At 50.7% G+C, this 13,756-nt stretch overlaps 1 protein-coding gene across 1 annotated transcript in view; it reads right to left on the bottom strand.

Moving 5' to 3' along the window:
- The window catches only part of FAM83F (family with sequence similarity 83 member F), a 36,543-nt gene that overhangs the window by 8,631 nt on the left and 14,156 nt on the right, over window positions 1–13,756 (bottom strand). Inside the window, exons 2-4 of the mRNA XM_012175687.4 lie at window positions 3,221–3,388; window positions 2,588–2,709; window positions 1,064–1,755 (exon numbers count right to left, since the gene is read on the bottom strand). Of these exons, the coding sequence (XP_012031077.2) occupies window positions 1,064–1,755; window positions 2,588–2,709; window positions 3,221–3,388 (982 nt within the window). The remainder of the gene's footprint in view (window positions 1–1,063; window positions 1,756–2,587; window positions 2,710–3,220; window positions 3,389–13,756) is intronic.

The following is a 13,756-nucleotide window of genomic DNA, read 5'->3' as shown; positions in this document are numbered from 1 at the left end:
TTCACCTCTCCGAGCTTCCATCTGTCACCTCTGTGGCTGTTCTGAGAGCCAAGTAAGAGAGGCCGCGGCCCATGGAGGTGCTCAATAAATGCTTCCTGGCTGAGTGTAACTCTAGCCCTGACACTGCTGTTGTGCCCAAATTCTCGGACTCTCCAGGCCTGTCCCAACTCTAAGAGGCACAGACTGAGTGTGTAAGGCTCTGCACCAGAGCTGGGGTGTCAATGGAGGGGAAGACCTGCACTCCAGCCAGGGTCAGGTCAAAGCCGGGGCCTCGAGGGGACCCAGGAATCCTGGAACCCAAGGCCTTGCCATCACCCGCCTGACCAGCCAGGGAGCCCGGGCTCACCACTGCAAAGCCCCACAGCCTGGAGGGAGGGAGAAATCCCAACACGGAAACCCCTTCAGTCCCAGAGATGCTGACATGAGAAAAGGAGCTGGCAGCGGCCCTGCTGTCCCCACCAGCCAGGAAAGGCCACTCCGGAGACCATTCCAGAGCTCCCCCCCCCGCCCCAGAAAGATACCACCAGCAGGGACAATCTCCCCCAGAAGTAAGCAGCATGGTAAACGCCACTTCTCAAATGAACAAAGGGAGGAGCCACGTCCAGCTTTTACAAAAGAAGTGAGGAAAAGTGGGTCAGGGCACTGGTGGGGTGTGTCTGTCCAGGACAACACCTGATCCGGAGAGGAATGAGAAGCTGAGGAGGAGCTCTAGGTTCAGAGGTAGTTTATGGTGGAGATGCTTCCCCAGCCTGTGGTACTAGTAACAAGAGCTCCCTGAAGACTCCTGTGCCCAGCACTGTCCTGAGCACTTCATGTCCTCGGAGCAGCTGGGCCGGGCAGGCTCACTCTTCCCCGCCTTTGGAGAAGGGGAACCCGGAGCTCTGATGTGCAGTGCTGGCCCAGGCCACATGCAGGCAGAGGCCAGAGTGGGATGGGGACATGAGAATGGTGGGGCCCAGAGCTCTATGCTCTCCTGCCCGGAGGCGGCTACTAGAGCAGGGTCGGAGGTGTGGGGAGCCTTGGGGATGGTGGTGGGGTTGGGGGACGGCGAGACACGACTCACCTGAGATGTCGGCACTGGAGCCCTCATTGGGCCTCTTCCCTGTCATAAACTCCGCTTCGGCCAAGGCCTTGGGGGAAAGGGCGCTGGCTGTGCCGTTGGGTGCCGTGGGCCTCTTGGACCGTAGGCTGAAGATCCTGCTGCTAAAGCGCCTGCCCTCCTTGGCCAGGGTGGCCTCCCCGTTGGCAGCTTCTCCCTTGCCGTGTCGGGCAAGGGCTTCTCGGCGTCTGGACTTCAGGTCCGTGTGCAGGTGGGAGACCCCTCGGGCGTCCCTCCGACTCAGCTCTCCCAGGGGCAGTGGCTCCACGGGGGGCAGCACCTGCTCCAGGGTGGCCAGGTCGTGCAGGAAGCTCTCCAGGCGCCGGGCCGACTCACCCTTGCTGCCCTCCTCCTGCCCCTCGGCACGGCCGCTGGCCTCCTGCTGCTGCCGGGCAGCCCAGCGCATCATCTCCCCAGGCGGGGGCCGGCTGCCCGCCACCAGGGCGTACTTGGGGTTGATCAGCTTGCGTGCCACGGTGGAGGAGTAGTGGAGGCCGGGCCTGCCAGCGCCTCCTGCCAGGCCCAGCTGCTGGTACAAGTTTACCTCCTCGGAGATGGCATACAGCTCCCGGAACTCCACGTCAAAGGGCTCCACGTGCTGCCCCGTCAGGAGAAGGAGGAGGTTCCTGTCCACGTGGGAGGAACTCCAGGTGAAGCTAGAACACGGGGATGGAAAAGCAGAACACATGATGCCCGGGGCTACAGCCCTGCCCCACCAGCCGCCACCTGGCTAGCCCACCTCAGCACCCCCGCCGCACGGTCCGACCCGATCCACCAGGCGATCCAGCAGACGCCTTGCTGCCTTTGTGCCAGCTGTTTTCCATCCACAGACCCAAATACTCCCTCGGGTCCAGGTCTTGGCCTCACGTGCAGTAACGCAGGCAGTGGGTGCAGGGTGAAGGCGAGAAACGTCAGGCCTGGATCCAAACCTGCTTTCTGCCCTGCCTGCCTTGTAAAATGGGGCTCGTGAGGCATGTGGTCAGAGCTGTCGTGCGGCTAAAGTCCAACAGCGTATACAGAAGGTTTCTCAGTTCCTGGCACAAACATACATTTAAAAGTGGAATCTGCAGCTGCCACTACTGTTACTAGCATTTCATTTCTTATTAGTTCTTCTCTGAATTTTTAGAACACACGGCATCCGCAAAGCACCATACTTTAACCATGTAAGAGGGCTGATGCCATTTATTAATTGCTCCATCTGCCGGGGTCTTCTTCCAGCCTCAAAATGCAACCTGTTGTTGTGGACGGTGAAAGGCAGGCCATACTGAATGGTCAACAGAAGTTGACCGTCTTTCTTGAATAGTCCATCAGCCAGAGAGTTTGAGGGAAGGGGTTGGTCGGGGGGGTTATTCTTTGCCATCAGAATAGACAGTGTGTCTTAGACTTATGACACTTAGGACCGTGGAGGTTCCAGTCCAGCATCCTTCTGAACATGAACATTTCTGACCAAGAACAAAGACCACCCCCCTCAACCAGGGCCCAACTCACCTGAAGGATCCAGTGGCTACTTTGTCCCCATCTACCATGAGGAACTTTGATGACAGGGTCCCCTTGATCTTCCCCATGGGCATGTAGAAGCCCACACCTGTCACAGAGCGGACACGGATGTTCTGTCGGGAAGAGAAGGGTGCTGTCACTCAGGCTGGGAGCCTAGAAGCTCTGTGCCGAGTATCTTCTTGGGCAGAGGACAAGCCCTCTTGTCCGCAGGGTCCTGCCTGCTGGCCCCTATCTGCATTTGACTCTGCTTCCTACGGCCTGAGGAGGTCAGCAAGTCTTGCTTTGGGCATGGACGGGCCCAGGGCAGCCCTGGTCTGCTCTCAAAGCTCCTCAGCAGAGAAACACAGCCCTACCTTCAACCCTGACAGTGACTTTGTGGGCTGAGCACCCAGGACTGGGCCAGAGCCTCCCCACTCAGCTTCAGCAGCCTTGGGATAAAGTATTAAGCTGGGCGTGCAGTTTAGGGTTATCAGTTCATGAGGCAAGGTTTCAGACAGAGGGAACGGGGCTGGCAGTGCTGCTCACCTGGACCCCTGAACTGGGGAGCAGGCCGAGGAAGGGGCAGAGGGGGTCTCCATCCCACTTCCTTCCCAACCCCTGCCCTGCCCCAGGGGCACAACTTACACGCACACGGAAGTCAGGGAGCTCTAAGCCCTGACACATCTCCAGGAAGGAGCTCACACCTGCCTCGTCCAGGATGACATATACGGGGACCCGGCGCTTGGAGGCGGCGTCCACAATGTCTTGGAAGATCTCGCCATCGGTGAAGAGGTCCATGACCACAGCAACGACCTGGGCAGGAACGGGCGCTGGTAAGGCATGGGGCGACGGCACCTCTAGAGAGTCACGCCGTGGCCTGCAGAGGACCAGTGGGGCTGGGCTAAGTGGTGCCCAAGAGTCAGAAATGCCATCTGCACCAAGCTCCCCCCACAACCTCTGAACACAGAGCAGGAGGGGGGCGCTCTGCTCCGGGAAATGAAGATGGTGTGGAGGGTGCTGGCCACGCATCCTTGACAAATCCCCACTGCCTACCCTGGGGTTTTCCCAGCAGCCCTTCAGAAGCCATATCGGGGGAGATCTAGGAGGCTGAGGAGAGATGGTCCTGACGTCCTTGGGAAACAAGCAGGCTCAAAAGTCTGCAGTCACGGATGCGTAGGACGGACCATCTCCGCAAGCTGCAGATCTGCTCAGATACGACTTTCTCTGCAGACCTGAGTGCTTTGATGTCCCTGCAGCTGTGCAAAGCCCTGCGCTTCCCTGAGCACAGATTTGGGCAGAGCTCCAGTTGGCTCAGGCTCCCTTAGCCTCCAGGGATCCAGCCATCCTGCTCCATCCACAAAACAAGGGCCCTGCCTCTGCTGGCTGCGTAGTCACTAAATCTTGTCTGACTCTTATGACCGCATGGACTGGAGCCCACCAGGCTCCTCTGTCTGTGGGATTCTCCAGGCAAGAATACAGGAGTGGGGTGCCATTTCCTTTGCTAGGGATCTTCCCGACACAGGGATCAAACCCAGGTCTCCTGCACTGCAGGCCGATTCTTTACCTTCTGAGCCATGACTTCCAGAAGTCAGTCTTGATTAGTCATCCTGAGAAGGAAGGCCTTCTGCAGCCGGAGGCAGCTTTGCCTTTCTTACCTCAGCCGCCTCACCTTCCTACACAAACAAACTTTGTTCCAGGACTTCCCTGGCAGCCCAGTGGATAAGACTCTGTGCTTCCACTGCAGGGGGCACTGGTTTGATCCCTGGTCAGGGAACTAAGGTCTTGCATGCCATGTGGTCAAACAAACAAACAAAAAACCCTTCTTCCACCCCAGAAGCAGGGTTTTCTTGCTGGCCCCAAGTGCTGTGTATGTGATACAGACGAAGGGCATGCTTTGGGGTCAGAGAAATCTGATTATAACCACTTCCCATTTCTGTAACCTTAGGTAAGTCCTTTAACCTTGATGAGCCTCTGTTTCTTCATCTGCCAAGTGTAGATACTCGGTACCTGGTACATTTGGCATCAGGATTAGAAATGACATCTGTAAGCATCAAACACAATGCCTCAATAAATGGTAACCACCGTGTGATCGAAGGAGGCTGCTCATGGTTGTAACTGAATGCCCGAACTCTGAAGTCGGGCAGACCAGGCCTGGTACACCAACGCCACTGCTGACTCATCGGTGCCCAGCTTCCTTGGCAGCAAAATGGAGCTAATAGTAGCACCTGTCTCAAAGGGCTGTTGAGAAGGCTTAGAGAAGTAAACTGTGAAAGCATTTAGCAAAGTGCCTGGCACATGTGAAACTCAGTAAATGTATCCTCCGTCCCCATGACCTTCACGTGTGCTCTGCCACCATCTTTCCCTCTAAAGACCACCCCCGACACCATTTATGCAATGCTAGAGAGGGCTCTTCTTAGCATCTACGTTTACTGTTTTTTAACAGTACAATTGCTTTGGGTTTCCTTGATGGCTCAGACAGTAACGAATCTGCCTGCTAACGTAGGAGACCGGGGTTCAATCCCTGGGTCAAGGAGATCCCCAGGAGCAGGGCATGGCAACCCACTCTACTATTCTTGCCTGGAGAATTCTATGGACAGAGGAGCCTGGCAGTCTACAGTCCATGGAGTTGCAGAGTCAGACATGACCGAGCAACTCACACCCACACACACACACAATTGCTTTGCAGTGTTGTGTTAGTTTTCGCTGTACAACAACGTGACTCGGCTACATGTATCTCTTGAGCCTTCCTCCCACCAGCCTCCCATCCCATCCCTCTAGGTCATCAGAGCACTGACCTGGGCTTCCTGTGATAGACAGCGGTTCCTATTTTACACATGGTAGTATATATATGTGAATACTCTCTCAATTCGTCCCGCCCTCTCCTTCCCCACTGTGTCCACAAGTGCTCTGCATTTAATACTCAAGCATTCATATAAGTAACATTTGCTGAGCCCCACTGGCAGAGGGAGGACCTAAAGACAAATAAACCATAGTCTCTAACCTCAAGGGGTTAATCCAGTTGGAATTATAAGACATCCACACAGAATAATATGACATAAGGGAAAACGAGATAAATGCCTTACAAGATGCACAAATGACACACAGTGAGAGTTTAAAGGAGGAGGGGGAGGGAGAGAAGGAGGGATTTAGGGAGGGGGCAGTTGAAAGATTACTTTCAGTCAGGGGAGACAAGAAAGGTTTCCCCAAGGAAGCTGAAAACTGAAGAATGGGCAGCCTTGGGCACCATGAGAAATGAGCAGAGAATAACCAAGCTGGGAAGTGGGAAGGGCTGCTACGCGTGGGCCTGCAGGCTGTGCACTGCACACAGGGCTGAGGGGGTAGGTGGGAGCTGGGCCTGCCTGAGAAAGAGAGGCCCTTTCCTAATCTGCACACAGGTGCCACCTGGGCCACCAAGGGCCTAGGAGGCGAACATGCCAGGCAAAGGACACAGCACAAGCAAAGGCACTGAGGACAGGCACGACTGGCAAAAACAGAGGAGACACAAATAAAATCTGAATGAGAAAAGAAATAGTTATAGCCATATCAGGGCTTCCCTGGTGGTTCTGATGGCAGAGTCTGCCTGCAGTGCGCAAGACCTGGGTTTAATCACTGGGTTGGGAAGATCCGCTGGAGAAGGAAAGGGCAACCCACTCCAGTATTCTTGCCTGGAGAATCCCTATGGACAGAGGAGCCTGGCGGGCTACAGTCCATGGGGTTGCAAAGAGTCGGACACGGCTGAGTGACTAACACTTTCATAGACATATTCACTTTTTAAGAAATTCTTACTATTCAAGAAAGGGTAAAAATGGTAAAAAAAAAAAAAAAAGGGTAAAAAAGAATAGGACTATTTACACACTGATGAATTTGAAAATGAAAATGATATGGAAAAGTCATAAAAGTGAACTAAACATATCAACTATAGTTTAATTTTTTAAAAAGCATAATCAAGTAAGGTTTATTCTAAAAATGTAAGGATTATTCAATATCAGAAATATATTAATTTATAACATTGATAGCATAAAAGAGAGAAAATCATATATTACCTTAAGTTTTAAAAAAAGTATTTGATAACACTATTTATGATTAAAATTCTCAAAAAAACTAGGAATAAAAACAAACTTCCTTATCATGATAAAGGCTAGCTACTAAAAAACCCTCATGAAACATACTTAAAGTTGCATTCCCTTTAAATCCTAAGCAAGTTGAGAATATCACTACTATCACTACTGCTGTTCAACAGTGCTATTCAATGGTGTTGAACAGTTCAGCTGTTGAATTGCTGTTGTACTGTAAGTCCTGAACAATGCCATATGCCAAGAAAAAGAAATGAGCTGGAAGCATTAAAAGAGACAAAACTATGAGTATTTAGAGATTATATTTTTATTAAAAATCCAGTAGGATGCAGAGAAAAACTTTTAGAAGTAATAGGAGAATTTGGCAAAATTTCCAGATACAAGGAAAACAAAAAAAATAGCATTCTCCTAATATAGCAATGATCAATTTTTCTTAAAAAAAAAAAAAAGGAAAATAAGATTCATTCAAAATTATAATTTAAGCAGGTAATATTTAGGAATGAATACCTCTATGGAGAAACTTAGAAAACTCTATTAAAGGACAGTTAAAGTTATTTGGGTAAATAAAAAGATAAATCATGTTCATGGATAATATGATTCAATGTTTTAAAAATCCAGTCCTCATATTAACAAGATCTAATACAATTCTAATGAAAAGGCAGTAAAATTTTTTTTTTTGAGGTGCTCAGATATTTCAAAGATGTGAGGAAGAATGAAGATCCACAATAGCTAAGTCAATTTTGAAAACGAAAAGCTAAAAGGGCACACTTGTCCTACTAGATAGTAAGACATACTGCAGCGTCAAAGTAATAAGAACTGTGGTCCTGAGGTAGGAAGGGACTGCTAAACAGACCGTGGAACAGAATGGAGAGGCCAGAAATATACATGGGCCTACACACACGTGTAAACTTTAAGTCTGGTAGACATAGAATCACAGTTCAGTGGAGAAAGGATGCTTTTTAGTACATGCTATTGGGACAATCGTCATACTGAACAGAGAAAAACAAAATGGATCCCTACCTCATACAAAATACAAAGGTGGATTTCAGGTAGGCTGTACCACCTAAAAGTGGAAGATAGAGCTAATAAAGGAATTCATGAAATGTGGGAAAATATCTTCATGACATAGGTAAGAAAGGATTTCTTAGGATTCCAAAAGCATGAATCAATAACACAAATAAAATTTTTTTAAATGCCTTTAGCAAATTAGGGATTCTCTGTTCAAAGAAAGATGTCAGTAGACAAAGGGAACTGGAGGTGACAGAAGATACCTGCAATGTCTACAACCAAAAGAAGTTAATAACCTACAAGAGATCCTTGCACATCAGCAAGAAAAAGACAGAAAATTAATTAAAGCTATGAATAGGCAGTTCCTTAAGGAGAAAATATCTGAATGGCAAATAAGTATATAAGGAGAAGCAGACATCATGAGTAATCAGAAAGGTTCAAATTAAAGCCAAGAGATAGTAATAAGAGTAAATGGAACTTTTAAAAATTTTATCAGTTCAGTTGCTCAGTCACTCAGACTCTTTGCGACCCCATGGACTGCAGCATGCCAGGCCTCCCTGTCCATCACCAACTCCTGGAGCTTGCTCAAACTCATATCCATCGAGTCGGTGATGAATAAAATAAAAAAAGCAAAGAGATAAGAGAGATACGACTTTTTAACATGAACTAAAAACCAGAATGCTGGACAGTTCTAAATGTTGGTGTTAGAGAAGAGCACCCTCATTCACTGTGGGTGGGATCGAACACTGGTACAGCTGTTCCTTAGGGCAATGGGCAGAGAGCTTCATGGATTTAAGATTGTGCATACCTAGAAGACTAAACATTAAAAAAAAAAAACTAAGATCATGGCATCCAGCCCCGTTCAGTTCAGTCGCTCAGTTGTGTCCGACTCTTTGTGACCCCATGAATTGCAGCATGCCAGGCCTCCCTGTCCATCACCAACTCCCGGAGTTCACCCAAACTCATGTCCATCGAGTCGGTGATACCATCCAGCCATCTCATCCTCTGTCATCCCCTTCTCCTTCTGCCCCCAATCCCTCCCAGCATCAGAGTCTTTTCCAATGAGTCAACTCTTCACATGAGGTGGCCAAAGTATTGGAGATTCAGCTTTAGCATCAGTCCTTCCAAAGAACACCCAGGGCTGATCTCCTTTAGAATGGACTGGTTGGATCTCCTTGCAGTCCAAGGGACTCTCAAGAGTCTTCTCCAACACCACAGTTCAAAAGCATCAATTCTTCGGCCCTCAGCTTTCTTCACAGTCCCACTTTCACATCCATACATGACCACTGGAAAACCATAGCCTTGACTAGATGGACCTTTGTTGGCAAAGTAATGTCTCTGCTTTTGAATATGCTCTCTACATTGGTCATAACTTTCCTTCCAAGGAGTAAGTGTCTTTTAATTTCGTGGCTGCAATCACCTTCTGCAGTGATTTTTGAAGCCCCCCAAAATAAAGTCAGCCACTGTGTCCACTGTTTCCCCATCTATTTCCCATGAAGTGATGGGACCAGATGCCATGATCTTAGTTTTCTGAATGTTGAGCTTTAAGCCCCGTTACTACATGGCAAATAGAAAGGGAAAAGGTGGAAGTAGTGACAGATTTCCTCTTCTTGGGCTCCAAAATCACTGCAGACAGTGACGGTAGCCGTGAAATTAAAAGATTATTGCTTCTTGGCAGGAAAGAGATGACAAACCTAGACAGTGTGTTGAAAAGCAGAGACATTACTCTGCTGACAAAGGTCCGTATAGTGAAGGCTACGGTCTTCCCGGTGGTCACATATGGTTGTGAGAGCCAGACTGTAAAGAAGGCAGAACACCAAAAAATTGATGCCTTCAAACTATGGTGCTAGAGAAGACTCCTAAAAGTCCCTTGGACAGCAAGGAGATCAAACCAGTCCATCTTAAGGAAGATCAATGCTGAATATTCACTGGAAGGACTGATGCTGATGCTGAAGCTTCAGTATTTTGGTCATCTGATGCGAACAGCCAACTCATTGGAAAAGTCCCTGATGCTAGGAAAGATTGAGGGCAAAAGAAGAGCCACCAGAGGATGAGATGGCTGGATGGCATCACCAACACAATGAACATGAACTTGGGCCAACTCCGGGAGATGGTGAGGAACAGGGCCTGGCAAGCTGCAGTCCATGGGGTCACAAAGAATCAGACATGACTAGACAAACAACAACACACCTAGAAGCCAGGAGTGCACTCTTGGCTACGCACCCAGGGGAGCCTCTTGGCTCTTTGTCCAGATCTATCAGGGGGCAGGAACAAAGACATTCACTGTAGCTTTCTTTGGGATAGCAGAGAGTTGGCAACAACTTCGATGCACATCTCTAGAAGAACGGGTGAATGTGAGGGATGCTCAGGACAGAGGCCTCTACGGCAGGCAGAAGCTATGGACGAGCTACACGTGTAGAACTTGGAGAGTTCTTCTAAGACAGATGCGCGTGTGCATGACTCTTTGGCACTCCATGGACTACAGCCCGCCAGGCTCCTCTGTCCATGGGATTTCCCAGGCAAGAACACCGGGATGGGTTGTCATTTCCTATTGCAGGGGATCTTCCCAACCCAGAGGCATCTCCTATATCTCCCACATTGGCAGACAGATTCTCTACCACTAAGCCACCTGGGAAGCCCTTAAAATGGATAGTTGGATTTAAAATTTTAGAGCATGTACCGTTAATATAAATCGAAGTACACTACATAAGATAACTCTTCATGTTTTTCAAGGGTATCCACTGAATAGAGGAGAGGGGCTGCCTATGGCAGGAGAAAGGGATGGGAGGGAAGCAGAGAGCAAATTCAGAGGGGCCTTCCCTGGATTGATGACAGCAGCGGACCATGAACTGAGGTTCACAATCAGGTCTGCTCCCGAGAGCACAAACGAACATACAGCCGTTGGCCTGGCACAGTTCAGGGTAGGTGTGGGGCAGGGACAGCGGGGAGCCTGGCGTGCTACAGTCCACGGGCCGCAAAGAGCTGGGCACGACTCAGTGACCGAGCAACAGCAAGGATGACAGGGTGGGGCTGGATGGTGGTGGGGTTTGGGTTTAAGAGGCTGCTTCAGGCTTCACTCCAGCAGAACACCGCTCCCAGCGTCTAGTAGGCTCGGGATATCTTATCTCCCACGTGCGGCCTGAGGTCAGAGTCCACCGTTTGCTCATTTCCAGACTCTCTGTGGTGTCCAGCTCTAGGCGGACTCTCAATATGTCGCTGGGGAGGGCTTGACTGGCTCAGGAAAGCGCGTCAGGATTCACTCGTGTTCTTGTTTTGTAATTGAAAGCGCAGGGAGCCAGCTCACCCTCGCCGGGACACGAAGGAGGAGGTGCAGGGAGAGCATGGCAAACCAGAGGGAGAGATGCGTCCCAGGGGGGAGGGGGGGGGCACCCTGCTATGGGGAGGCTTGGTCTGCGGCGCCCTGGGGAGGGCCAGCCATCTGTGTCACTACCAATTAAGCAGTGAAATATCTGTAGTGGGAAAAAAAATCAATTGCTCGCTGACTCCTGCCATCTCGTTGTGGAGGAGAGGTGATAATTACCCTCCGCTTTGGTCTCGGAGGCCTGGCTTGACATTCCGATCCACGGGTGGCATGAAGCCCACGAAAACTAGCTCCCTACTCCCGCCTGCTGTTTAATGTGCCACGTGGTCCTCTGGGCCAAACCTGACTTCAAGGCTCCCAGTATAAATGGAAAATCGGGTTTTAAAAGAGGGACGTGGATTTCGTCAAGAGGAAAGTCATTCCTTCTTCCCGGCGGGCTCCCAGCCTTCTTTACCTGGTTACCCACTGATGCGCAGCACCTGGGGGGAGAGGTTAATTCGAGGCAGCAGGAGTTTCTAGACGCTGTCGCAGGTGCTGGCAAAGAGGCTCTGATGCTGTAATACTTCTCATCAGGCACTTGGTTAGCTAACTGTCTCCTCCGCAGTTATCCCGCCTCAGTGGTGGGGTGGGAAAGCAGGGTGTGTTAGGGAGCCTCAGAATTCCCCTCCTCCTGTCATTTACCTTCAGTTAAAATGCTGGCTTTCAGATTCTCTTCCTGGACGCCTTAATTACCATTAGATTAACAAAACGAAGGGAAAGGGCTCCACCTGCACTGAGCACACCACGCGGCTCTGCTCAAGACAGCGGGGACTGCGCCCCTAGGTGTGCTGGGACGACCTGGTCTGGACGCCCACCGCATTCTGTACCACAGAGCCATGCTCACTGGCCTGACCTGGAGGCACTTCCAAAACCAGCATCCTCTCAGTCACCCTGGCCAGAAGCCTGAGCCTACTGGCCTCGTTCCTCCTCCTCCCTGTGACCAAATCTGATCGCCAACAGGTCCTGCCTCCTCTGTGCACTTCCTCTGGGTCAGCTCCTTTCTGCTCTCACTGCTTGGTTCTCCTCACTTGGCACCCCCTTGTTTTAATGTTTATTTTTATTTATTTGGCTGTGCTAGGTCTTAGTTGTCCGGCCAGGGATCGAACCTGGGCCCTCTGCTTTGGGAGCATGGAGTCTTAGCTACTGGACCACAGGGAAGTTGTCCCCCTTCTCATTTCTTAGTGAACTTCCGGGATAGTTTCCTAATCAGTCTTGCCTTTTCCATCGCTGTGCTCCCATTCTTTCTCCATACCAGTGACAACCCCCCCGCCCGGCCCAACCAACAGACTGATGAAGTCAAACTCCTTAACTCGGTGTTGAAGGACCTTATGACGGTCCCTTCCTCCTCTCCAGCTTCATCTTGGACAGTCTCACGTCTGCCCCCTGCTTTCAGCTATGCCGGATGACCTGCAGTTACCCTAACACAGGGTTTCTCTACAGTGGCACTTCTGGGCACAGTATTTCTTGCTGGGGGTGGGGACGGGGTAGGCGGGGTGGGGAGGGTGCCAGGGCGGGAGGCGGGGCGTGCGGCCCTGTGCCTTGCAGAATGGTTAGCAGCAAGCCAGTAGCATCACCCAAAATGGTGACAACCAAAAATGCCTATAGATACAGATAAATGTCTCCTGAGGACAAAACTGCCTCACCCTCTCAACCCCTCTTTGAGAACCATGACACATAACAGGTAGTTTCCGGTTCTCCTGCTCCTTCCCCTCCCGTACTCCTGTGAAACATCTACGCATCTTTCAAGACCCAGGCAAGAATTTCCTGAACATTCCCCACTCCCTGCTTCCTGCCCACATTGTGTCCTGGGCAAACAACAGAGGTCCTTGAGATTTTATTGTAACATCTGCTCAATGGCTCTGTTCTTTACTGGGCTGTGGGCTCCCGGATGGTAGGAGCCATCTGATTTATCTTGAAATCTTCACCCTCAAGGGACATCTCAACAGTCAGTTCTCCATGACTGTGGAATGAATGTCTAAATGGAGGGTGTTTCATGTCTACTGTTTTATTTGTGGGGTGTGGACCTAGCTTTGTGGTTATCTCTTTAATTTCTTTAATGAATATAGACACTGCGGTGGAGGCGGGGAGAAAAAAAAGAATGCTGAGCAGGATTCTTGGTTGGATCATCTTGCCGGAAGGCAGAGCTGGAGTTCCTCAAGGGCACAGAGAAGGGAAAAGAAATGGGTGCCTTCTGGGACTGCTGCCTGAACGCCGGCCCCAGGTCTGGTCTGCCTCCGCTCCACCTACCCAAGGTCTTGACGGAGCAGCCAGCCGGTGAGTGGGAACAGTACTCAACCAAGGGGTAAAAGTCCACACCAAGGACATCTGGGGGTAGAGGTGCCCCCAGCACGAACAGCCAGCACCTCTGTGCAGATTACGAAAGGTACCCGCCCTCCCTGCGGTGGAAGCAAGCTAGTAAACAGAGCATGACTACAAGTCAGCCCCATAAAGCCGCCGAGGCCCAGGGTGGCGCACAGGTGGCATCTCTGCCCGTGGGCCCCGCACTGAGGACATTCCAGACGTGCAGAACCTCAGAGCTAGGAGGAAACAGAATGGAGCCCAGCCCCGAGGTTAAGTTTCCCAGCTGGGTCTTTGGCAGAGGTGGGACGGAAGCCCAGGCTTCAGACCCCAGTCCAGCACTGTCACCCCCAGACGATGCGGTCAGGGCAGGCTCTGGGGAGATCTGCTCTAGTACCTGAGGTCACCCCAATCATACAAAACCAGGGAGCACACCTCGAG

The sequence above is a fragment of the Ovis aries genome, chromosome 3 (assembly GCF_016772045.2).
Source record: "Ovis aries strain OAR_USU_Benz2616 breed Rambouillet chromosome 3, ARS-UI_Ramb_v3.0, whole genome shotgun sequence".
Lineage (NCBI taxonomy): Eukaryota > Metazoa > Chordata > Mammalia > Artiodactyla > Bovidae > Ovis > Ovis aries.
Note: the sequence above shows the minus strand (reverse complement) of the source record. Positions and strands in the feature narration are given on the sequence as shown.